The sequence below is a fragment of the Anser anser genome (genome assembly GCF_964211835.1).
Source record: "Anser anser genome assembly, chromosome: 4".
In the NCBI taxonomy this organism is placed as follows: Eukaryota; Metazoa; Chordata; class Aves; order Anseriformes; family Anatidae; genus Anser; species Anser anser.
In genome coordinates this window covers 36,569,520-36,594,728 of record NC_139724.1, presented here as the reverse complement: position 1 = coordinate 36,594,728, position 25,209 = coordinate 36,569,520, and the positions used below count along the sequence as shown (strand labels likewise).

Genomic DNA, 25,209 nt, shown 5'->3' with positions numbered 1-25,209 from the left:
AATCTCACCTATGAACAAGGAAAAGATACAGCTGACTGGGCTTTATGACTCACTCAACGGATCTGTGCATGTCAGAGACTGTCAACAGCTTTGGAAGTATCAGTAATCCACGTACAGTAGCATTTCCAGCATTTAAGAAAAACAGGTCTCACCCTTTGGTAAAACTGAGAAAACTGGATGATGTTGAAAGAAATATCCCTGAAAAATCTCAAGACAGAGAAAACTAAATAAAAAAATAAACAAAGATATTATTGCTGAATGGATTCTTCATTATCGATCATTTTGAACCCTTTCACTGTACTGAAAAGAGCTCCTTGCCAGGATGTGCTTTTGCCCTCGCAGGCTCTCACTGCTACCTTGTCCATGAACTGTCAGCACAAGAGGGTGCCTGTTGTTGATTTTCATTTCTTTCAGCCACTTTTCAGCTATTTAACTCTTTATAAAACCCTACTTTTCTCCACGTATATTTCTCTCTGCATGTCCACCCAGCTGAAAAAAACAAACAAACAAAAATCCCAACAACAACAGACATGTCACCAGGTTAAAATCTCAGAATTACTGAGGTTGGAAGAAACCCCTGTAGATAACCCTGCTCAAGTAGGGTCACCTACTAGAGGAGGTTGCCTACTACCATGTCCTTCTGGGTACTGGTTATCTCCAAGGATCTAGACTCACAACCTCTCTGGTCAACCTGTGCCAGACCACACCACAGTAACAACAACAAAGAAAAAGTTTTCTTTAATTCAGAGGGAGGCTCATGTTCATGTGCTTAATTTGGGCCCATTGCCTCTTGTCTGGTCATTTGCTATGACTGAGAAGAGTCTGTTCAAAGCTCCTTTCTTCCAGAAAAAAAATAATTGCTATTTCAAAAGCAGACCATCTATTACAATCCCTCTTCCACTCAAGAAAAAGAAAATTAAAAAACTGTGAGTGACTATTTATTAAGCATATAGAAAATGAGAGTACCTAGGGATCTACATATAAGCAATTCTTTTCCTTTGTTTATTTAAAATACTTCCATAGGAAATGGTCCATTGAGATAAAATCTTTTATCTCCAATGATGTCCTAGGGCAGGAGAAAAGCAAGGCAGGAATATGTATCATTATATATTTCAACAGAGAAAACATGTTAAAAACAGCTGCATACCATATTTTCTTGACAACAGAAGCTGTAAATCCTGGCCAGCTGAAACATATGGTACGTAGGGCAGTATCTTATGTTCTTCTACACAACATATGAGCTTGCATGACCATTCACATTAATTATCAAATATTCTTACTGAGATCGGGTGCAGAGCATATGCAGTAGATATATCAAGTGTAATGCATATAATTTTGTAAATTTTTGATATTTTCCATTTTGAAGCAAAGAATGGGAGGAATCATGGCTTATACATGACACATTTCAGTACAACATAGGAACAATTTTCAGCAAAAATGGGCAAAGCCTCCTTACTAATCATGCCATTATCTTAAGTTTCTAGGTGGAGTAATAGAAAATGCAATTTCAAAGTCTCAGATGATAGTTTGCCACAAATGCTGTAAACCCTAAGGTTCACATCTACTGAGCACAATAGCAATCTCTCTCCTTCAAATTTTTATTTTTTTAATTATTTGTTTATTTGTCCTCCTCTACCTCCCTTAAGACCTTGAAATATGTGACTTCCCTGTGCTTTGAACAGGTCTGTATTCAGAAGACCTGAGAAAGATCACGTTTCCTTAGTAGTGTCATTTCAGGGAGCTTGGCTGGAGCCTTTTCAAAAGAAGGCATCCAATTCCCATTGATTTTCTGTGGCACATATTCTCAGGAAAACTTCAGTTCTTGCCTGTAGTTTCTAGCAATGACTGCTTTATATACTCTAAGCCTCTTCTTTACCTACTGCTGCAGATATTCCTCATCATTTGAACACCCACAATGATTTTCTCTGACTCCTTGTGTGTAAAGGTTATAATAAATTTCACCTGTTCAAATCCAACACTCTGACATTTGTTGTTGCCAAAAAGTTCAAATGTCTTTTCAGCCAATAATAATATTGGTGTCAGCTGCCAGGTCCTTTCCTTTGTGAACTTTTGCCCATTTAAACTAATGGTGTCTTATTTGTTTTATGACTGTTTTTTTTCTAGTAGCTGCTCTTCTGTGAAGCCTTCTCTTGGCTATGTAAGTCATACATCAGTCTGGAGGACACCTGCTTTTTAGTACTTGCTGCCAGACCTATTTGAAAAGTCAGATCTCCACTAAGTACATCAAACACTCTAGTCTCACTAGATCAGAAACACTATGAGTTATTTAAGAATGTGGCCTGACATTACACATAATCTGGTCTAGCTGCAGGTGGTTGCCAAAAGGGGAAATCCTGCTCCCTACCCCCCAGCCCATGCTCTTCCCCTCCCCTTACTTCCATTTGGAAGCAATGGTCCAGAGGCCTCAGGCTAAATCAGTTCAGTGAGCTGCTCCAGTGGAAAACTCGTTTCTCTCCCCATCCAAAAATGTTTGCTGAACTGACACCCTGCCAGTGGCGAAAAGTGCTAGACCTAATGTCAAGGAGAATGAAATTCTTGCTAGGAGGAAAAGGAAGAAGACAGGAGCACCTCCTTTTCTGGTGGCAACCAGCCGCAGGCAGTTAGATCAGATGAGATATAATGGCAAGTAGCAAGCATGTAAGCAACAGGTAAATCAACGAATCAAGAAATGATACAGCGTTAAAGACAAATAAGAGAATCAGCTGACATGCAGGCACGACACAATTTCTTGTGAAATATTTTGGCAACGAAAGATGGTATTGATTAGAAAGGTTGACTGAACAGAGAATTTTCTGAGCATCAAACCACCACCCCAACTGTGGTTTTCTTAGACAGTAAGATCTAAACAGCCTCAAGCTGAATTCTTAGAACATTTTTTCCAAAGAATATTCATCTTATACTTCTCACAGACTGAGCTTGACTGTTGTATATTGCTAAACACAGAGTCTTGAAAAATCAGACAGGAGAAATAAGGTGATCCTCCTCTCCTAAGACTGCAGAATGCATTTGGCAAATCACCATACAGGACATAAATTTCTACATACAAAAACACAGATGAAGATGAGTTAGTGTAATGAATAGAAAATGTATATTAAAAAAAAAAAAAGGCAGAAAAGAAACAATAAGCTACGTGTGGAAAGTACAGGGTTGGGGGCTCCATCTAGCATTTGCTGATGTTAAATCTTGATTCTAAATCTGAAAAAAAAAAAGTGATATTCAACTAGTATATTGATTGTTGAATGGCAAAATTCCAATTTTTAGAAAACTTTCTCCTGGACAGCTGCATCACTGACTTACGTAACATATTACTAACAATAGTTTGGTCCAAGAAGATGCATATAATAGTCTATGAGACTACCACTAAGCATGCTCAACAAACTACTGCATGATACTAATAAAGCAGCTCCCTGGGCAAGGAAAATATGCCTCAAGGATGAAGAAACAGGTTACAACCTGACTTCAGCTACAATACTTTAACTATACTAAACATCCTAAAACTGTATCAGGAATTCCAGAAAGCAAAGGCATCTCACTGTCGGTTTTGGTGACGTGGAAGTCAAAGAAAATGTTCTCATAAAATAACATAAAAATCTTTCTGATCTTATGACTGGCTAACAGGGAATCATGAGGATACTCTGACCTACGACTCAAGAGCAAAACCAAGCTTTATTGGAAATGATGCTGCCAGAGTAGGAATGAAAGGAGAACAAACAAAAGAAGCATGTTATAATCTTCTCTGCTTTAAGTAAGTGATAGCTATCACTGTACAAACAGCAAAAGCAAACCGAACATTTAGATAGACTGGCAGTAAAAGCTGGCAGTTAGTAAAGAGAACTACCTAACTATAATCAAGCCAGAGTATAGGTTACATGAAGTGACAGGAAAGAGCAACCAGCTGATAAAATTGTTCAGATTTTTTTCTTTTGCCCCATGAATTCTGTGTGCTGTGAACATATTTACCTGGTTCTATAGCCTCCATGTGGAAGCACTAGGGGGTTAGGATTCCAGTGCAGCCTTGACAAAACTAAAAGACTGTTGATGAGGTTTCAGTATAACACGGATCCCAAATGAGGATAGATTCAACCCCCCTGTGGCATCTGGTAGTAATACTGTACTGTAGCAAATAAAATAACAGTAATAATAATTTAGATTTCTATATACTCCCCTCTAAGGCATCTGAAACTGGCTACTGTCAGAGAACAGATGTAGGACTAAATGGCCTGTGTCCAATATAGATGTAAAACTTTATTCCCAACTGTTACATTTATATGAGGAGAAAAAAATGAGGAAAATCAACTTTTTATCTGTAGTATTTATGTAGGTACTGGCAGACTCCAGTAAATTATACTAGGACCTCATTACCAAAAGCCTAAATTGCACAAAAAAAGTAAAGTTAAGCCAGCAGATCACAGAACACAACTGCTTACAACTTTCTCTGAGTTGGTGTGTATCTTGACTTAGGTAAGAATACCCCAAGAGCTACTCTAGCTTTTACCAGCTGTCAATCACTACAACAAATTCCGAAGTTCAAAGGACTTCTCCATGCCCTTCACATTGTTAGCCACAGAAGGCAGGTGCAGTCATGACACCTGGAAAATATTATCTTCAGAAAAGATGTTTCCAAGGGAGATGTAAAGTTACTGAATGTATAGCCACTTCATGTCCCCAAAGCAGTTCACAGTGACAAAAAAGTCACTTGCCAGGGAAACATAATCCCAAATGGAGAGAAAGTCGAGTTTTTGTGTCAAGAAAGCCCAGAGTCAAGTTTACAGCTTGCAACCTAGAACTCCTGGCATACTAACACAATCCCCATAAGTCAAAAATGAAGAGGCTGTCTTCACAGGAGAGAGAAAAACATCCCAAGTCCGTACCATTTGATTTATACTTGCAAAGGAAAGCTGAGCCAATTGTATGTGTAAACAGGGGTTGAGCTTCTCTCCCCTTCCATTCTGGGAAATGACTGTGGGTGATCCCTCTTCTTTCTTTACCTCCCACTGTCTCTTCCTCCTCCACCAGGAAAAAAAAAAATCTGTTTGCCAGTAGACAGTGTGAATACCAGCTGAAACACCTGCGTGCCAGACACATACAGCTGTCTTCTCCCATGCCTCTTGCTGACAAGGCATCTGTGCTGCACACCACACACACCAGTTTGCATGCTGTAGGTAAAGGATCTCTGCAAAACAGCTAAGTAGCCCTTTAGTATTATTAGTCCCACTGCTCTTGTATAGTTCTTTTTACCATCCCCCATACTCTGAAGAGGAGAAGTTCTCCTGAAGTATAACAGCCCAGCAAAAACATGCTGTATATCCCAAAGCAGTGACTTTTCAAACTCTCATACGGTACCATCACCACATCACTCTAGGGTTGGCTTACAGGGCAGCATGAAGTCAGAGCCCTTGTATAATCAGGAAATACAGACATTTATAAGATTAAAAGCAGGCCTTATCTTCTACTTCAGGACACCCTCACTACATTTGTTCAAATTTCTGTGCTTAGATAACATCATTGCTGATTTCTTTGCATTCTTTCTTCCTGGTTGTGCAAGAAACAGGGATAAAGTAAGAACAACATGACATCTTCCACCTTAAGATTTCTAAACCCATTTCAGATGTCCCAGAAAACAGAACAGGATGGATAAACTTCAAACCAGAGTGAAGCAAAAATTTCAAATCTGTGTCTTAATATTATGAAATACAACTGTATGAATAACTTCCGTTCATGTCTAAAGGGAAAAAGGATTTTTAAAAACTGTTTAACAACTTATTTTCAGGTGTTTTATTTGACAAGATGCCACTGATGTTTTTGAATTAATTAAAAATAAAACACAAGATTGTTTCAAAATGCAAAGCTAAAGTATTTTCTGTTACTAAGTGACGAAATAACATAGTTGGACTTTTTCAACAAGGTATTTTTCACCAACTAATTCACCATATTTGCCCATGTATACAATACCTCTCATTTGATGTCTGAATTTGACTTTCTGTAAATTAAACGGTTGCATGATTTTTTTCCAATAATATTTCCAAGCAAAAAAGGCCTAAATATCAAAACTACAAAACAACTGCAGCTCTCTCTCACTTGATTCACTTCTGTTTTGCGGGTTCTTAGCATATACAGAAATTGATGCCGGTGTATGTAAATATGGATTTAGGACACTAAAACTCATCATTTAGATTTTAAAACTTTTGCTACAAGGCAAAAGATCACAAGAGGATACGACAAAAAGCAAAAACATACGCATTAAGTGTTGTTATTTAGATAAAACCTGTTAAATTTCATTTTTTCCAAAACTTAGTTGGCAGAAAATGGCCACTTCTGCTTTGCTAAATGTTTGATACCAAAGGGATATAATATACACTTTTTTTTTTGTTTGGTTGTTAAGTCTTTCTCTACATGCTTGCCAATAATTCAATAGCTAAGATAAATATCAACACTAAATTTTGCTTTCGGTTACATTATATTCCCTTAAACTTACTGGAGTTGACTAATATCTAAAAATGGAAAGAATTTGGAATGCCAGTTCTTAAAGCTCTGTATCTTCTTTGTTTTTTTAATCTTCTTAATGTCTTTCTAAAAGGAGTCCTCACTGTCTTATGATAACAAAGAATATTTTTTCAGGAAAACAAAACAAAACAAGACACTAGCAAAGTGTGTTTAATTTTTAATATCGACAGGTCTTCTTACATAGCATGAGGTAAGATTAGCACTGGGAACACAGAATTTCTAAATGCTTTTTAAAGGCTACAGAACACCTTGATTTGTTTTCTTTCAACATAGGTTGGTGGGTGTTGTTTTTGTTTGTTTAATATATCCGTGTAAATAAAGTTACCTGTCAGTATGCAAACAGACAAAGAGTACCATAGTCTGCCCTTAAAAGTCAGCAAAATCAAGTAAAATTAAAGGCAATGTTGCTGTAAGAAAACAGACTGATGCCCGTTTCCTCCCAATGAAGAACATGCATTTTAGCCATTGTATTGAATACGAACAGAGGCAGACTCTTAATCTAGCCTACAGTTTCATCCTTTAAATCAGAGATAGAAGTGTAACCAGTCAACCAATGACACTTACATTTTGTTCAAAACAATTTTCCTTTATAGCTATATGCAATATATAAAGAAAAACAGTATTATAAAGTCATGTTAACATGAAGAAAAGTAGGAGATGGGAAAATGTAAACAATAAGCCCCATAAAACTCACGAACAAACCAGTACATTTTGAATTGCTCTTTGGTAACTGATGAAAAAAAGTGTTATGAGGCAAATCCTTCACTGGGTCACTCACTGGGGAGACTGGTAAAAATAAATTGCACGGCTCTAATTTTCCTAGCAGCTTCCATGCTATTCTTTGAAACTGAGTAAGAAACCCTTGGCCTAATCCCAAGAGCCAATCTATAGTAAATAGCGCACACTTAATGCCTAAGTTCCTTTTTAGCACCATTCAGACAGTGACTTCAGCCACACAGCTTAGTCATAGCAGACATTTTTGTGGTGAAAGCATTAAACCCACATGCAGCTCTCTTTCTGTGGCCACTGGGGGTCATGCTCCTTTCCCATTAGCTGAATAAATCATAAAGTCTGCACAGACCACACAAGAAGCAAGGCTAGCAAGCCACAGGCAGTGCCTACAGCCTGCTATTTCTTTTCAGAATTAAAAAAAAAAAAAAAGGAAGAAAAGAAAAACAGGAGAGAAACACTGCAAAACAGCCTAGCTTTAAGAAATTATTTGCTTTTAAAAATTTGATCTCTTTGAAGTCCACAGAGATTTGTTTGTTTGTTTGTCTTTTAACCCAAGCAGCTACAATGAAGAATAAAAGCAGAGAAAAATAAAAAGAGCGGCATGCAATTCCCTTGTCCTATGCTGCAACTGCAGAAGGTAAAAATTCCTAGTACTTTGCTAAATAATAGAGGCTGTCACACAATATAGGAGCTCATCAGATACCAGGGTAAAACAAAATAGATGCTGATTTGAACAGGGTTGAACAGGGAATCAAGATAGTGTACAGTATTTTTCACATCAGATGATTTATTCTGCCAATGAAAATGACAGCAACTAAGCAAGGTCTGGAAGTCCAGAGGTTGGTTCAAGTTCCCATCAATCAGGAAATAAGATAAGAAGGAATTTTAAACATAGCCATTAACATGCAACTAATGAACATGAAGAAGATATGCACAGTTAATTATGCTACGGAGCCTTTCTTAAGCATTTCTTTTAAATGTAACAACCCCTGAAATACTTTTAAAAGTGCAGTGAACTTTTGAGAGACTTTACATAACAGCTTGATTGGCAACTAGAACATGCCCCGTTTTTCAAAGCACTCAGATGGGGCGGGCGGCTGGGGGGGAATGTGTGGGAGGGTGGCTTTTCAAACTATGTTCTGTTCCATGATCCTGTCTAGATCGCTTGGACATGCAGTGTTTAGAAAATTTACATGCTTCACTGTCTACATGCTGAAAAAGTTTTTTGAGCAGGAAGGGCAGCTGAATCAAAGATTGCTGGGTCTATTTACGCACTGTCAGCTGAACCTTTGTTGGCTATTCTGTTTTGTGCTGGCATTTCAGATGCAATCTAGGATATTTCTTAGCACAACAAAAAATGCATATGAGAAAAAAAAATAAAAACAAACCAAAAAAGCCCAAAGGAGAATAGATTAAAAAAAAAAGAAAAAGAAAAGAAAAGAAAGTAAGCACCAGCTAGGGTCAGAGAGGCTTAGGCCACAGTTTTGAAAGCTCCTTCAATCAGCTCTACCAGTAATCCTAAATCCTTACCTGCTATATAACTTATGCTTTAGCTATTATAGTACTCCTGAGTAAAGACAGATAATCATGTTGAATTGTGACAAATTATATGGTGGTTTTGAGATGTGAGCAAGTACTCACGAGGGAGTAGGGCAAGACCACTTAAATCGGTTTCATTTGTGACTTAATATTGTGGGTTAAAACTTGTGTGACCTTTGCCAAAGACATCTCATATACGTGTAGGAGAAAAATCAAGTCCCAGCTCTCAAAAGATTCCTAGCAATAAGATATATAGTTTCTGACAGTTTTCGAAGGCATAGCCTGAATTTTATCATGGAATTCTTACTGATGGATTAAGTACCACTTTAACCAGAATAACAATAAATAAAAATCCCTCAGTGGAAAAATGGAGAACAGTGTAAAATTTTGGATTTCACTCATACCAGTGGGACAGCTAGCATTTAACTTTTTCATACATGTTTTCCACAACAATAAAAGTGAAAAATATTCTTAGACAGATCATATAGAGCATCCTTCCTGAAAGTGGAGTGCTCCAAAGATCTCTAACACTTGAGATTTCGTATCGATGCGGTTACCAAAAGAAGTTGAGTGAAGCAGAACTCCCTTCTCCTCCTGGCCATTATAAGCCAAATTTTTAAACTTTTCCTCAGGCAAAACTTGTGTTGATCTCACTGGGAGATTTGCTTGAGTGAGGACAGCAATATTAAACTCTACTAGCAGCAAGAACCAAGCATACCACTTCAATAATTTTAAAATGAAAACCATACAAATATACTTGTTTTGTCCAAATGTGTATGAACATTAGCAACATAAAACATTTCATAAGCTTGTGTAATACAAGGATAGCTACAGATTTGAACTTGGCTACTTTCAAAGTACCCTTACTTACAACGAGCTTTAAACAAAGTGGCAATATTGTGAGGCCAAATGTTCTCTCCAGATTCTGGAATGGGTATATGAGCACAGGATAGGATAAGACAATATGTGTAAGGGAAGGGAAGAAAGGCTTTCTCAAAGCAAGCAGAAGGGAAATTGCTCTGCAGCTGTTACACATGTCTAAGAGGTTCAGGTAAGGGATAAAAGGCCAGTTTCCCGCCCTCACTTTCTCCCTCTGCCTGAGTGCCATCCTTTGGAAAGAGTGAGCATAGCTCAATTGAAGCTTACAATTGAATTAGCTCTGCCATTCACAGAATACAGAAATTCTCATGTATTTTTGCTCTTCTGCAAACAAAGAGATGGGGAAATGTTTAAATCCTTAATAACAGGTGATACTAGCAACACAGTACGTGGCTTCTGTCTTCAAACGTAATGACAAGAAAACATACGAATGCTTGAGATAGCAAGGGCTACAGCTTACAACACCTAGAACAGTTGCATTTATTCCCATTGTATAGCATTACTCCTATCTCTGCAAATAAACTCCAGATATTTAAATGGAAGAATTGTATCTGACAGTTTATTCTGAATTGGTTTCTGTTGCACCAATGAGTATCATCACCAGCAAAACAGTCATACAAATCCCAGGAGACCAAAGTTGTGCCCTATAAATATGAGGTCTTTTGTCTTCAATAATCAAATGCCATGAACAGTATAGATGCGTGAAAACTCACATCTTCATGCAGTGCAAACCAACTGATGCAATATACTCTATAAAAAAAGGGTACGAGCATCTCTCATATCAATAAAGGCTGAGAGAGCTGGCAGTGTTTAGCCGAGAGAAGAGAACAGTCAGGGGGATCTCTTCGGAGTGTACAAACATCTGAGTGAAGGATGAAAAGAAAACAGAGCCAAATGCTACTAGAGCTATACACAGAGGCCCATACAGAGGCCTTGGTATGCAGTGGTAGATTAGGACTTGATAAAACAAGATCAGATTTGATTATCCCTTAGATATTTGTCAAAAAAAAAAAAAGTTAAGTTTAAAAAAATGTTTCTTCAAAAGTACAATGCAATTGGACTCATTCAGTTCTTAAGAATACTAATCTAGACCAGATTCTCAGACTCTTATTCAAGAGTAAAAGGTGTTTACACAAATATTCCTACTTTTTGAGAATTCTGATATACGAACTCATTGAAGGAACAGCAGATTATCCTTTTTAAATCCTAATATTAAAATACTGAACCAGTTGGTCAAATATTTTGCTGGGGAAAAAATACATGAGATAAGCCATCTCTCTGAATTTATCATGAGAAATCCTACTGGCATAAAACATACTTACGTAACTCTTTATTTATCAATAGGTGTATTGCCACAAACCAAAGAGACAGTTTCTGCTGCGTCTTATTATGAATTGTTGCTGCTGAATCCTGTCTCCCATTTAAAATCACTTTACTTCGAATGATATACATTTTGAGCATTGGAGTATATTTGTAAAACTAGTAGTTGTGGTAACAAGACGAAGTTTACATGTCTGTCCACATCAGCACCATGTACTCAAGATGGATTTCAGCTGCCAAAAAGGTCAATCCAAACTGCTTGCACAAACCTGTCTTTATGCTCCTGTTTATTATGCTCCCATGTAGTAGATGTCTCGTGCACTAAAACAGTACAGCCATATGTCAACATCTCTCTGGTGGTTCCGAATGTTCTAAACAAGAGCGAGGGTGCACTGAACCTCCCATGTAAACTTTATACAACAGATTCAGCAGAACTGTAATTATTTACAAAATGATGGCATGAGAAATCTCTGGATTTATATCTCACTTTAAAGTAACAGGGATTGTGTCCACATAATTCTTGAGTTCATGGTAGGTTTTTAATTTACTTTCTTATTTTTGGTATGATACAATACAACATAGCACCCTTTAAAAATCAATGTCATTATTTAAAGATACTGATTTCTTTCTAAAAAGAAATCTTTTCTCTTTCTCTCTCTCTTTTAAAAAATAAAGGTATAGTAATTATAGACGAACCTGTATGTTAGATTGTTGGCACTGCATGACACTTGTGCCTTGGATTCCAGTTATTTCCCGGTCAGAAAGGAGCAACTAAACAAGGAGAGCACAGAATTCACTCATCTGCACAGTAAGTACAAAGCACAATTGGTAGGTAAATTCCACTGAATTCAGTTCTTAAGTTTCTCTCAGAGCCTGACACATTTGTCAGTATGACAAGTCCTCAAATGAAAAACAAACAAACAAACAAACAAACAAAAAAAACGATTATGCCTTTTCCATGACTGTTTACAGACAAATGGAACAGAACAGCATGTAGCCGGGCCTACCTGAAACAAACTGTACTCAGGGATTCTGACCCCAACAGATATCACTTTTATGGGATTACACCTCATCAGTACTTCCATGCTCTGAACTTAAAATTGGCTTTCCCTCAGTCCTCTTGACTCTTACTTTTGTCTTTTAAAAAATATTTTTTCTCTCTCCCCAAAGAGTATGCATACAACAAATCAAGCTGTTTCTGTACCATAAGACTACATAAATACGACTCCTTAGTTTCTAACTTAATTATACCTCTTCCATAGATAGCCACAACGTTTAATAACGTTTGCATCAACCACTTTTCAGTTACTTTAACGTTCTCATATGCATTTAATACATATCTTGAATCATTCCTATGTAATGTATATTAAATTCTCTTTACCCCACGTACAAAAGTCTTCAGTTGTTTTTGCTGCAAAGCTAATATATAACATAATAATAATGATTATTTGTAATACAGTGCTTCTTATCTTAGGATCTCCAATAATTGAGTATAATGAAGTATTTATTATTTCTAGTTCAGGACAAGCAAACAGTGTTAAATGGCTTCTCCAGAATCCAGGGCTTATGGCCCTCTGCTCCAGCCACTCTCCTGCTACAGTTTGTTATTTCTCCATGCTGGTGGGCCTCTTGCCTGACTTTACGACAGTTAAATAATGTAATTAAACAATTAAGATGATTGTCCTTAAATGATCAATTAAGACAGAATTCTAAACACGCTTCCTCATTTGGAGTTTAGCCTACTTTCTATCCCCTTCTATGTATCAAAGACAAGGCAGCTAGGCTAAATCCTGAAATCACTGTACTTCATATATTTTATGCTTTATCCTAAGCTTGTATGAGTGCTGTGTGATAAGTGCAATTTTCTTAGGGCTTGGGAAAACTTACATCTACACAGTCAATCAATGCACCCACCAGATGCATCAATTTTACCTGAAGAAAAGATAATATTTTTCTCACTATACTATATGTTCCTTTCCTCAGTAGCTGGTAAATCTAATAAATATGTTCTAGAGTTGTGATGAATGGCCAAGCATCTGAACTCTTCTGAAATAACCTTTGTAGGCTTATTTAGAACACTTTGTTAATTCGATTTAGATGGGGAAAATAAAAACCAAAGCCAGCAAAACCACAGTTGCCATACCTGTATTTAAATAACTATCAGACAAGATTGAGCTAATAGACATAGGGAGGCTACAGGGATTTTGTGATATGTAAATAAAATTAGCATGCCTAAAATCTGTTTCTTTTCTAATTGCAGATATTGTAATTTAATTAAAAAGGAGTAATATTTAAATAAAAGATTACCCACTTAAACAAGTTTTCTCTATGAGCTTTTTCTCTCTTAGCTACGCTGTTTAGATCCTTTGCAGAACTGGTGTCTTTCTTTACTACTTTCATTCTGTATCATAAACATTCAGTGTTATTACAGACATCATGGTATCAAACTCCAGATAGGCTGAGGTTTTAAGGGGAAAAATTAGACTATTTAAAGCAATTATAACTTTCCACTTGATAGTTTAACATTCTACAATCATTACTGAGTCTGCAGGCACTGTTAACCTGTTCTGGTGAGACAAACATGTCTTTTCTAATGTTTACTGAGATATTGTAAATTACTTAACGTACAGCAGAGTACGTTTTTCTCAGTTAATCTAGATCTGATCCCTGAGGGGCTATTTATTACATATGTATACAACCTGTCTGTAGAAGTGAAGTTAATGTAATATGACACAAGTAGCACACATTGTTTAAATGTGTTCCAGAAAGTTAGCAAATTTACTTAAAAGAATACTTACATGCTCTTCTGCCTGGAAAACAATGAGGAAAAGGGTTCTAAATATTAAACACTGCTGTTCACTGTAGGTGGCCAATTAATACACTGTATCCAAGCTGGAACAAATCCTTCAAATATATACATAAAGTATATAATCTCTTATCTGCTTAGGCATTATCAAATTTTTAACAAATCCTGGTAACTTCAAACACAGCTTTAATGGGATGTGGTACTAAAACATGCAAAGTAAAGAACAGAGTTTTTAAGAACATAATCTGTTTTAGAATGTTTCAAGAGAACTGCTTTGAAATGCAATTATAATCTTAACCCATGAGTAAATGCGTGCCATCTAACAGAATTACTTTACATGAATTTATATAGAAAGAGATAGCCTTGTGTTTCCTAACACCCATCACAATTTGAAAATTGGGGTTTAGACAGAAGTATTTTGAGTTGGTTGTAAAGGGTAGCTGTGTTTGAACACAGGAGCATGTCTATGGCTATAAGTTCGGTCCCTGTAAATGTTTTATATGATGAGGACAGAAAGTTTATTTGAGAGAAAAATGCAACAGGATTTTAACACTATTCTAGCCCTGCTAAATAGTTGGAGCATATTTAAATACATCTTTTGGGTCTTTATCGCAGTGACCTAAAGTTAATATAACACATCTTTGTCTCAAGGTACAAGAAGGTGTGAGCTGATGCTTCCTAAGACTGTCTCAACTTTCCCTTACACACATAGTGAAATGTCTTTTTTCAAAGATGACACTTCCAGTTTCCCTTGTGCATGCATAATACATGCTTTTCACACTGGTCTGGTCTCTTTTTATTCTGGTTTATAGTTGCCTTGTCTTCATGATTGACATAAATAAGCCCTATTTGGAAAACAGCAACATGGGTTAAAAATCTCTTTAATCATGGTGAAGACAAAGCGACGAACTGTTCCAGGTCAGTGTGTTCCATACAGACAGGTACGGCTCATATTTGCTGCTTTTCATTTTGAGATGAAAATCTTTACCTCATAGATTAAAATTCCCATCTTTCCCCCGAATATGTTGCAATTCTCAATTATGAGAAGAAATAGACTGTATGTAAGTGAGGCAAGTCTTGTATTTTGATATAGTAAGCAAAGCTTTATAAAATTTACAGACCACCCTGTTAAAGAACATTAGTGAACTCAGTGAAGATGCTCTTTCTAGTGCTTTGATGTTAAAAGGAAAATCAAAAGCAGTGGGTTTTGACCATATATGGTGACTGCGCAAGGTGTGCTTTTGATCTTTATTCAGTGAACAGCCACGGTCAGACGCAAAAAAAGAATGCAGGAATCTAACTGAAATTTAGGTAGAATTTAGGCAATCTTGAAAAGACTATTTAGCTACCATGAAATATAATCAAACCCTAAAACACCTTAGCTTTCATTTTTAAGATCGCTGAGTGCCTTCATTGCTGCTTCTATGCCTGCCTTTAAACGTGCCAGTTACCACAGAGCACAGCAGCTCAGACTTTAGTTCCTGACGACCTTAGTTCCTTAGCATCCTGAGAATCTCTGACAATGCAGTTTGTAGACCTTCTAGATCAGGTTCCAAAACCAATGCAACAGTAACTACAGCTTCTTGTTGTTTTTTTGTTTGTTTTGTTTTGTTTGTTTTTTGTTTTTAAAGACATGAAGACATGGCAAGAGGTTAGGCTACCAATTCCTTTTATTAATAGTTCAGAGCTTACATAATCTTCCATATATGAAGGTGGTAGAGGTTCAGCTCCTTCCTCTGCCTAAAAGGAATCATGCTATGATTGCTCACCTGCAAGGGAAGTTAACCACTGCAGGGTGCAAAAGAAAAGCACGTGTATGTGTAGAAAGCAACAAGAAACATTATGCTCAAGCTGTTTCTGTTTCAAGACTAGAACACAACAGGAAAAGGTGAGAAACTGCAGTTTTGACTCATGTTTCAAAAACAGTGCATATACTTTATATGAAAAAAATTGCATAAGTGCATAATGAACAAGATGATCCTACCACTGGTAGGGTCCTACAGTCTCCCCCTTTCCAGGTGAAGGCTTAATCACCAAGTCTGACAATTTTGCTTGTATTTGCTTCAGGTTGTTTACCTACACTAGTTCAGATTCAAAAGAGAAGTTATAGACTGCCCTTTTATCCCTCCAAGTCAGGTATGGTCAATACTCACTCACAGTAGAGGACAGATCTGAGTCCTCTATAGTGGAGGTTGGACTCCACATTTCCCATGTGGAATAAGCATTAATATGTGTATAAGCACTAATAATAAGCACTTAATTGTCTGGGAGGTGTTCATGACCACTGGAAATATCGAAAAAAAAACTACTACTGAACTTTACTCTGTAAAGATTTAGAAGTTATATCAGGAGAGGGACCTCCTCTGCAAAGCACTAACAGAAGAAAGTGGTTCTGTCTCAAACATCTTAAGGCAGGATTCAATATTCACCTCTGCCTTCGTTGTTGTCTACTGAATTGTGGATAGACAGATGTGCAGTGGCTCTGGTACTTCCCAGGGCCTTCCACTCCCTATATGTAACATTACTGTTTTAAGTCTACTGTGCTAGCCAGATATATAAAAGAACACATTGCAGAACACCAGAATGACAGGATGGAATGACAGTTCTGGCCACTTTTTAGATCTGGCCCTTAGTGTGGAATGACATTGCTTGTACCTTAGTATCTCTGTGTTGTTTTTTTTAACATTGCACATAATGTTTAGATTTGCAAGTGCCAAGCGATGATTCCCTATGTACTTCCTGTTTTTAGCACTAGTTTTTTCCTAATAAATAGTACCCAGAATAGGAGTGGAAGAAGAGCTTAAAATGAAACCAGTTGTCTCCTCTTCAAATAAGTAAGTAGGCTGTTTTTTTGTTTATTTTTATTTTTGCTAGAATGATTATACTATGTGTTCCACATTGCACTACACAACATGATGATTTATACTGTATTTATTACAATCCTGATTTATGTAGTTTCCTATATCTACAATAGCTCTTGTTCTAAAGGGAGTAATGGGGATGTCAAGTATCCAAACAGAAATAATTCCTTTTGTAGTCAGTAGAAAGCAGGCGCCACAAAGAATTCTGCAGTAATCTGTAGTAGTTTGAGACTTCCTTTAAGACTAGACTACATATTTCAAAATAGGATCTTGATCCAAATCCCAGTGAGTATAGCTGAAAGACAACCCCCATCGACAAACAGGGCAAATTCAGTGGGTTTTGAATCACCTACTACCTAACACCTTTCCAATGATTTGGATGTTCTCTTCCATGTAAATGGAAGATGACAAGTATATTCAGGTACAGCATTGTAAACCCCGTTCTCAATAAAGTCACTCTGAGTTCTGCTAACCTGAAAAATATGTTTACATGAAAACCATTTTCCTTAATTTCAGCTCTATAATCACTTAAGTTTATGAGTCAACATTTTCTTAGCACAGTTTGACAGTTAAATCCTTGCATCAATGACATCTACTGCAAGGGTTTCTACTATGTTTTCTGCCTGCTTTCCTTTGAGGAAATCAAAATAAAATATAAGTACTTACAAGATATATATATATATACATATATTTATTTTTTTAAGAAATGAAGGTACTACAGAATAAAGACAAAGCAACAAAGAAATTTTCTTAGTATCACACAACAAGTTAGGAACAGGTTATTGGGCCACAATATCATCCTGTTTGACCTCATGAATAACACTGGCCAAGGACTCTCTAGAGTTTTATCTTGTTTGAAATAATGGATATCTTCTAGAAAGAATTGGATATGAGTAAGTATTAAAAATATAACTTAAAAATGTCCAGTGACAATCTATCACAACTGTTCTGTCTGTGCACTATTCCAAAGGTTAATTACCTTCTCTACTCAAAATAACACCTTGATTGAGGTCAAGATTTTTCTAGCTAAGCTATCAGTTGTACTGACTTCTAAGTTCTGCTAGAATGAAGAGCTCTTTATTAGAAGTTTTCTGTTCCACATATAGATACTTATATGGATGAAAAGGCAAGAATAGAATTTCAGTTTTCCCCCTGATTGGCAGTAAGCCACTGTCACTGTAGTCCCTCGGGACGCCCTCCCACAGCTACAGCTAAGTATAGTTTTACAATCACTTTTGAAAATAATACATTATACTTATTACTTTGGTGTAAAACGAATGACACATGGAAAGCACAACATATCTTAGCAACAAATTCCTTTGGATTATATTGAATGTACAAAGAAAAAAAAATTAAAAGGCATCTTACCTCAACTTCTTTGTGAACCTTTATCTTCATCAGTTTCTTTTCCTTGAATTGTTGCCATACTCTTGAAGTTCACCTAAGCAGATATTTAGTTGCAAATTAACTTTTTGCTATTAACTATATAGACTACATAAATCTACACTTAAATAAAGCATGAAGAAGAACAGTCTTCCTTATTCATTTGTGCTGTAGCATCTCTCCACAAAAAAATGAAAAACCATATCGCAAATCTCCAGCCTGTATAGATTAATATATGACATGAAACTAAACTGCCTCATCACAGCTTTTATCCCAGCTTCTCTTCTTTTAGAGGTGGCTAGAGACAGATCATTAACTCTCATCAGTTACAACTGATCTAAGTTGCCTAGTTCTATCAATGCTACATCCATAAAGAATAAGGTGAATAAATGAATCTTATTGATAGCATAGTCTAGAAAGCAAAATTTCTATCTCTAAATTAATAATGTAAATTCACAGTTTATGTTAACATTGAATCAACTTATGTAATGAATGCATATCACTATCACCTTATTGCAAATGGATATTCACATGGAAATGGCTTGCAACTTTTTTGAAAACAAAAGTTTCACAGATTTCCTGAACGCTGTAATGCTGATTCACAGTACAGATGACAATAAATATATATTTGAACAGTCATCTTTTTAAAATTTTCTGAAGTGCTCTTCAGCTTCAGAAAGCACAGAGGAAACAATGAACATCCAAGAACTACAATTTACCTCAAGAAATCCAATCCGTACACTTGCTACATTACAGTTTACCGTGTTCTTTTAACATTTATAACTATTTTTGCTTATAAACGCATAGATTGTCCATTGATTCCAGAATTAGGAAAAGAAGGGTTTAAACATAACAAGAACAGTATCTACATCTGTTTGGTGTTCTGCCAGCGCTTACTCTAAATACTTTACATGATACAGACTACTTAAAGATACTTATTTGAAGTACACATTCACCTTGCTTAAATCACATTAGAATTAAATATAAGTTGCATTCCGTACTGAGAAACAGATTAATAAAGGTGAAAAGAAGATCATGTTTCTCCTGTTAGCCTCTTGCCAACTCTGTAGGTCTAGATGATATCAAGATGCTTTAGAGAGAACCGAGCACTCCAGCTAAATAACTGGTAAAGTATTTGTTTTATCAAAATCTGCACACACAAAATGATTTGAAACTTCACCACACAGAACAAATACCTAGGTCCTTACGGGTTTGTTTTTCTTCGTTTTCATTTTCTAGGAGTAATAACGACCTTGGGGCAGGGCATTTCCTTTGGATTAATGACTGGCTGGGGTTAATGGCCAGGAGCTGTTCTTTGGGCCATCAGTTCCTCTCAGGCGGTCATTAATCCCCAGGAAATGCTCTGTGCCTCAATCATTATTGCTTAATTTCAGTGCAAACAAACTACTGTGGCAGACAGCATGCTGTATGCTATCCCTTAAGCACATGGAACACAGATTCAGTTAATTTAATCAGTTGTTTACACTATGGTCTATTTTCTGTAGCAAGAGGAAATTACAGATCTTTTGATTGTTATATGAAATCTGTTGGCTGGTCTCATCATCATTTGATAGACTGGACCATTTCTGCATGAGTTATTCAGTTTGTCACTTACGTTGTCAGTTATTAATTATAAACTGGATGGCTATTGCTCACTTAATTTCTTGGCAAAATTCAGATGATTGCCTTAAACACTATTACAAAATGCATTTTCCAATGACAGTGTTGCTTACCCATGCACGCACCTCATCTTACATATGAGCTTATTAAATTTTACAAGATACCACATTTGACACATCCTGACATTTACTGTACAGTTTCAGGCATGCCATAGAGTTATTAAATTATCAACAGTAAAATATAACATGGACTTTCTCCAGGCTTGTGCTACACAAATATTTACTAGAGCACAGAACTTTGTTATATTTCTCTAGTCTACTTGATAATCCCCTGATTAGACGTCCACATGCTTGGTGGAGCCAAAGAAAAACTGTAAATGGTCAAAGGCAATGCAGCATATTTGTTTTTAAAGGCTAACTTTACAATAGTTTGACTTAAGAAAACTATTTAATCAAACTGGCCAACCTCATTGATTTCTCAGCTTTGGGATTGTAACAAAAGGATTCAAAGAAGCTGTTAGCAGTAACTGAAAGCCACTTTCACTACAGTTTTAAAAGCTAGAAACTTTTAGGAATGTAGGTACTGCTAACTAATTGGGGTGCTTATCCTCTGTCTTTCATGTGAAAAACTGAGTTAAAACTTCAAATACAGGCAATAGGTTGGTGCTTATGGTCAAATGCATTTATTCTTTTCTAAACCGTTACTCTTAATTCAAATACTAGTTCAAGGACAACCCTATGCTGAAATATATACACCGGAACTTAATTACCATTTTCAAGCACCTGGTGTATTCTTTACAGCTAGATGGATTCATCATGCATGTAACTCCACTGTGGTACGGAAAATGCACACAACATCTTTCCTGTGATTATTCAGAGCCTTACGTTGTGCTAGGCACCCTGGCAACTGCTTCTTCGAATCTAAGAGAGACAATTAGGGTGCAAAGAAAAAGAGGTCGGGTAATAAAAATGCACCACCATCATCTTGACTGGGAGGACCTCAAAGTATAAAACCTAAACAGCTATCTAGACTGCACTTCAGAACAAGTTTATGCACCTCGCATAAGAAATGCGAGTTCCTAGAAAAGATCAGGAAGCTTTATTAGCTTAGCCTAACTACTGCTACTCTGCTGGAAGATGCCCCAGTGGTGTGCAGGTTCCCTGTGAAGGGCATGGCTGAAATGCCAATAAACTTGAGTTGAAGGTAGTAGGACAGGGTGGCCTATTGTGCAATTTATTTTGACAATGTCCTCGCTTTTTTTGCTGAAATACCGGGTATGTCTGAAAGTGGTTTTTACATGGTTCTGCAGTTTATGAGGGTATTTCAGGTTATTCTTTTCTTTCAGATGTTAAAGCATATGGCAGAAAACTATCTCCAGAAAGGATCCCCCAATTTGCCCAGACTACTCTATAGTGATTGGAACACACACACATCTAATATAAAAAGTAGATTGATATAGACTACATGCAAGAAGCTGGCCAGGTTGAAAAGGTATGACAGCGCTCAAAGCAAATGCTTTGTTAAGACTGCAGGAGTGTAAAGAAGTACACAACAAGCTAAAAAAAAAAAGTACCAAATATATTTCAGATTCAAATATGACATTTTAATCTAAAAAATATGAACAACTGGCTGAGTGAAGTCACCCAGGTCATTCTAAGCATACAGATGTCAGGTATTGGAAAACACTATTGCACTTTGATTCTCTGAACAAGAATTTCCAGTCTTTTCCTGCATGGTTTTGCTTTCAAGTATAAGCAGACCACATTCATTAAAACCAGATGCTACTGTCTCTTTGGTCCATTTCAGTTATCAATATCATGTTTGAAAGATTGAAAACATTTTAATAAAAATTTGACTGTGTTTGTGATCAGATCAGGCAAGGCTGGGTTAAGATGCCAAATTCTGTAAGTTTTCTTGCAAAGAGAAAAGAGAAATCCAAATAATTCAAACTGTACTCTCCCCTTTTCTTTAAAACAGTTTTTAAATTACTTGTGCATTCCAGAGCGAAAAGCAAACAAATAAAAAAATCATCAAACCCAAACAAAAGCTAAAACCCTAGGTAATAAGAAAACATATGTCATCTGACAACACACCCTGGGGACTTTTTGTCAGCTGGATGGAGCACCAGCCATGATTTTTCCCTGCTTTCTTCTACTGTGGGAGGCCTCAGAGGAGAAAACTACAAAATACATCTACTTTGACTTTGCTTCTGCTTCACTAGTGAATACTATTCTAAGGGGGTCTATTCTCTGCTTCCTGCATGTTATTCCAATAGCTGAAACGGAGGTGGTCCAGAAAATCTTGTGTTAAACGTCTGGATGCTCAGTTTGCAGCTCAAGCCCATTCTCATGTTCTGAGATCTACTAGGCTCCAGGGTTTATGCCAAAGTTCAGAAATCATTGCCCTAATTTAGGTTATTATCACTACAGGAGCTTTTAATGGATTAGTGTTCTACATTTTTGTTGTTTAGGCAGATACACACAGTATGGCACTTGGCTTTACTCCGAGCTGTTGCATTTTGATCTTTTCATTTCTCAGATTTCTTACGATTTACCAGGTAACAGCTACGATATTATTCTCAAACATTCCACTGCTGGCAGCTGTTAGATACAACTCTGTAGACTGTTCAGATCCCATTACCTTTTGATTTATTGATTTTTCCTCTTTTTGTTGCTGGTTCTCTTCAGAGCAGATTTTCTCCCTTCTAATTACAGATGCTTATAATGAGAATGGCTCCTTCATTTCTTTTTCATATATAGTGTTTCTTTTATTATTAAAAAGTTTGTCTGTATTTTCAAGAAGCTACTATCCTCCACCAGAACCTTCTAATAAATCACTGGATTTTTCCTGCTTCATGGTGAACACTTGCTTCCATCACAGAACAACTCTACAAAAAGCCAGTCTTGGTGAAAGTGACAACAGCTGAGTCCTGACACCAGTGAATTACACAGTAAAATACTTGTTTTACCAAGCCAGAATTTCATTTCAAAACTGGAATAAAACAAGGGCAAGGATGGGGTTGAAGGCATATTTGTGCAAGGAAACATGGAACAATGTCCTAGAAGTTCTCATTCTTCAAATGGTGTGTCTATTTCAACTCCCCCAAACACACACCCCAAGATCTCTTTCACTCAGATTATGAGTAGCTGGATGTTTTAATAACAGGGCATTACCTGGCATTCTTTTATTTTTGTCTATTTTTAAAGCAAAGCCACTTGATTGAGACAGGCAGTGGCAAGAGTAATTTTATTGATCCTGTCTATGACAAAGATAAACTTTCCTAAAAATTTCACAAGGGTACAATACTTCAAGAATGTATGTTTGGAGACCTCCCTTAGATTCATCCATAGATATTCTATATATTCATATGCACTAGATTTCAATATACTTAGATAAACATATATCAAAATGAATGGGAATACAATGCTTTTAAATAAGTAATACACTGTTAAAGGAAACATTCTGTTTCAGTCTTCTTTGGGTCTCATTTTTGACAATTGCTTCAAAATCATTAACTGACCCCATGTCCTCAAAAAAAAAGACTACAAAAATATTGCACTGATAGAACTACACTGACAGGTTCCAAAATGGGGCTCATCAACACAGCTGATTCACAGATCTTGGTCTCATGGGGCACAAAAATTCTGGTCAGTAACACAGTCCCAATCCCTCATCATTCCTATCTACCAAACCACAGTTAAATACTGTTAAAACAGAAGATCCTGTCTTTGCACAGCTGCAAATTTGAGAGCCCCACTGTGACCAAGAATTGGAAGAAACATAGCTAGTGTGGCTGCAAACATGCAAAGAAGTATTCTATACAATCACCTCTGTATTTAGATGTGATCCACACTAAAATGGTTGGGAGCCTTGAGAAACGTGAATGTACCATGAATTGTAAGCACTTTCATAGATCGAATTATATTTTGTAAATAAATATAGTTTGAAAGAAAACATTTTTTTTTAAAGAAAAGCTGAATGACTTTCCATAATTTCACTGTTCTGTGGTACAATGGCCACTCTGGTGTCCATAAGAAATGCTGCTGATTTCTGTGTTATTTTCCTATAGTTCTTCCAGCCATGACATCCTTTTTCCAGCTGTAAATTTTGACTCTGATGATTCGTTCAGGGATTTACAGACAGCCAGAAGAAAAAGGAAGCCTTAGCTGTAGACCTGGGCTGCACCTACGCAAACTATCTGGGCAGTACTCATGCAGTCGATCCAATACCAGCTGGCCTTCTTGAACTCTCCACACATGTACTACTTTATCGCTATGCAAAGACTTCTGTTCAGAGAGTCAGACAGAGGTATCAGTAATTTTGAAAACCTTGCTTAACAAAATTTCAGTGATCCTCATGAAAGTGTTCCCTGAGAGGGAATTTGAATCTTATTTATTTTGTTACTCCTTTTTTTCCTCTGAGCAATTTCAGAGGTTTCCGTTCTCTCACAGTGTAAATACTAATAAAATTACCTCATTCCAACAGAGTAAAGAAGAAATAGGCATAGATGTTCTCCATGGGACAAAGGGCTTCTCCTTGGCTATTGCATGGTAGTGAAATCCGTTTGTCCACCCTGGACACGAAGTTCCACCAGCCACTTTGTAAACTCATTTAGATGGAATGAAGATTAGTATTTTTTAGTGACAAGATGACACAGTAAGTTCCCATTTATTCAGGGGAGCCTTATTGCTTAGGTACAACTTCTTGAGAGATTTTCTTTGGATGAAAGGAAGAATTCCTAAAATAGAAGGCATAGCGTCTCACATGCCATGCTTTCAGGGTGTGGCTACTCTTACTTGGAAACCTTCACTTCTCAGATTAACTCAGATGATTTATGTAGTGCTGAAGACATGGTTGTCTAAACAAAAGAGAGGAAGGAAAATCACATTGTAAGGCCACCATCATGGTTAAAAGAGTGGCCAAATTCAAACTCTCTTAGAAAATTGCCCTGTTTACCACGTAAAACCTGACATACTCACATACTGTTTAACCAGCCAATCTCCTTCTAAGGGCTTCTGCTCTGCTGGGGTTTTTGCTGTTTTTAAAACTTTGCCTACAATCTCTTAAGGCAAGCTGTGCTGTAGTTTGTGTTTCCTCATGCTTTGTGTATTTGAAAAATGCATACACAAACAAAGATTAAAGCAACTGCAAGAACACATTCTCTGTTGCAAGTTCCCCAGATTCCACTCTCTGTGTTCTACTACAGAGGAGGAGTCCTAGAACTGTATGTAGGTCACATCGGAAACCTGTGGATCACAACACTGCTGTAACTGTAGTGCACATAGGAAGTTGACAGTTGGGGTACTCCTGGTAATTCTAGGTGATTTTCTAAAATAAATGGGTGGCTTGTCTGCATTCACAATTTTCAAGTAGAATTTTAAAACCTCACTGCATTTACATTTCTAGGTTTAATTCTTGTCTAAGGACCAAATCACTCTACATAGAAGGATGAGTTACTAAAAGCAGGAGTAAAATATGCAATATCACTGGCAATGTCATCATTGATTCATATAAGTAAATGCCCACCTACCAATACAATGGCAA

The 25,209-nt window shown here is 36.8% G+C and overlaps 1 protein-coding gene across 4 annotated transcripts in view; it reads right to left on the bottom strand.

Annotated features, from left to right (window-relative positions):
- The window catches only part of ANAPC10 (anaphase promoting complex subunit 10), a 338,817-nt gene that overhangs the window by 72,697 nt on the left and 240,911 nt on the right, over positions 1–25,209 (bottom strand). For all 4 annotated transcript variants that reach the window (XR_014583853.1, XR_014583854.1, XR_014583855.1 and 1 more), the window contains one exon: positions 18,031–18,103. Coding sequence is in view for 1 of the 4 variants with exons in the window: in XM_083834727.1 (XP_083690853.1) it covers positions 18,031–18,060 (30 nt within the window). In the remaining 3 variants the exon portion in view is untranslated. The remainder of the gene's footprint in view (positions 1–18,030; positions 18,104–25,209) is intronic.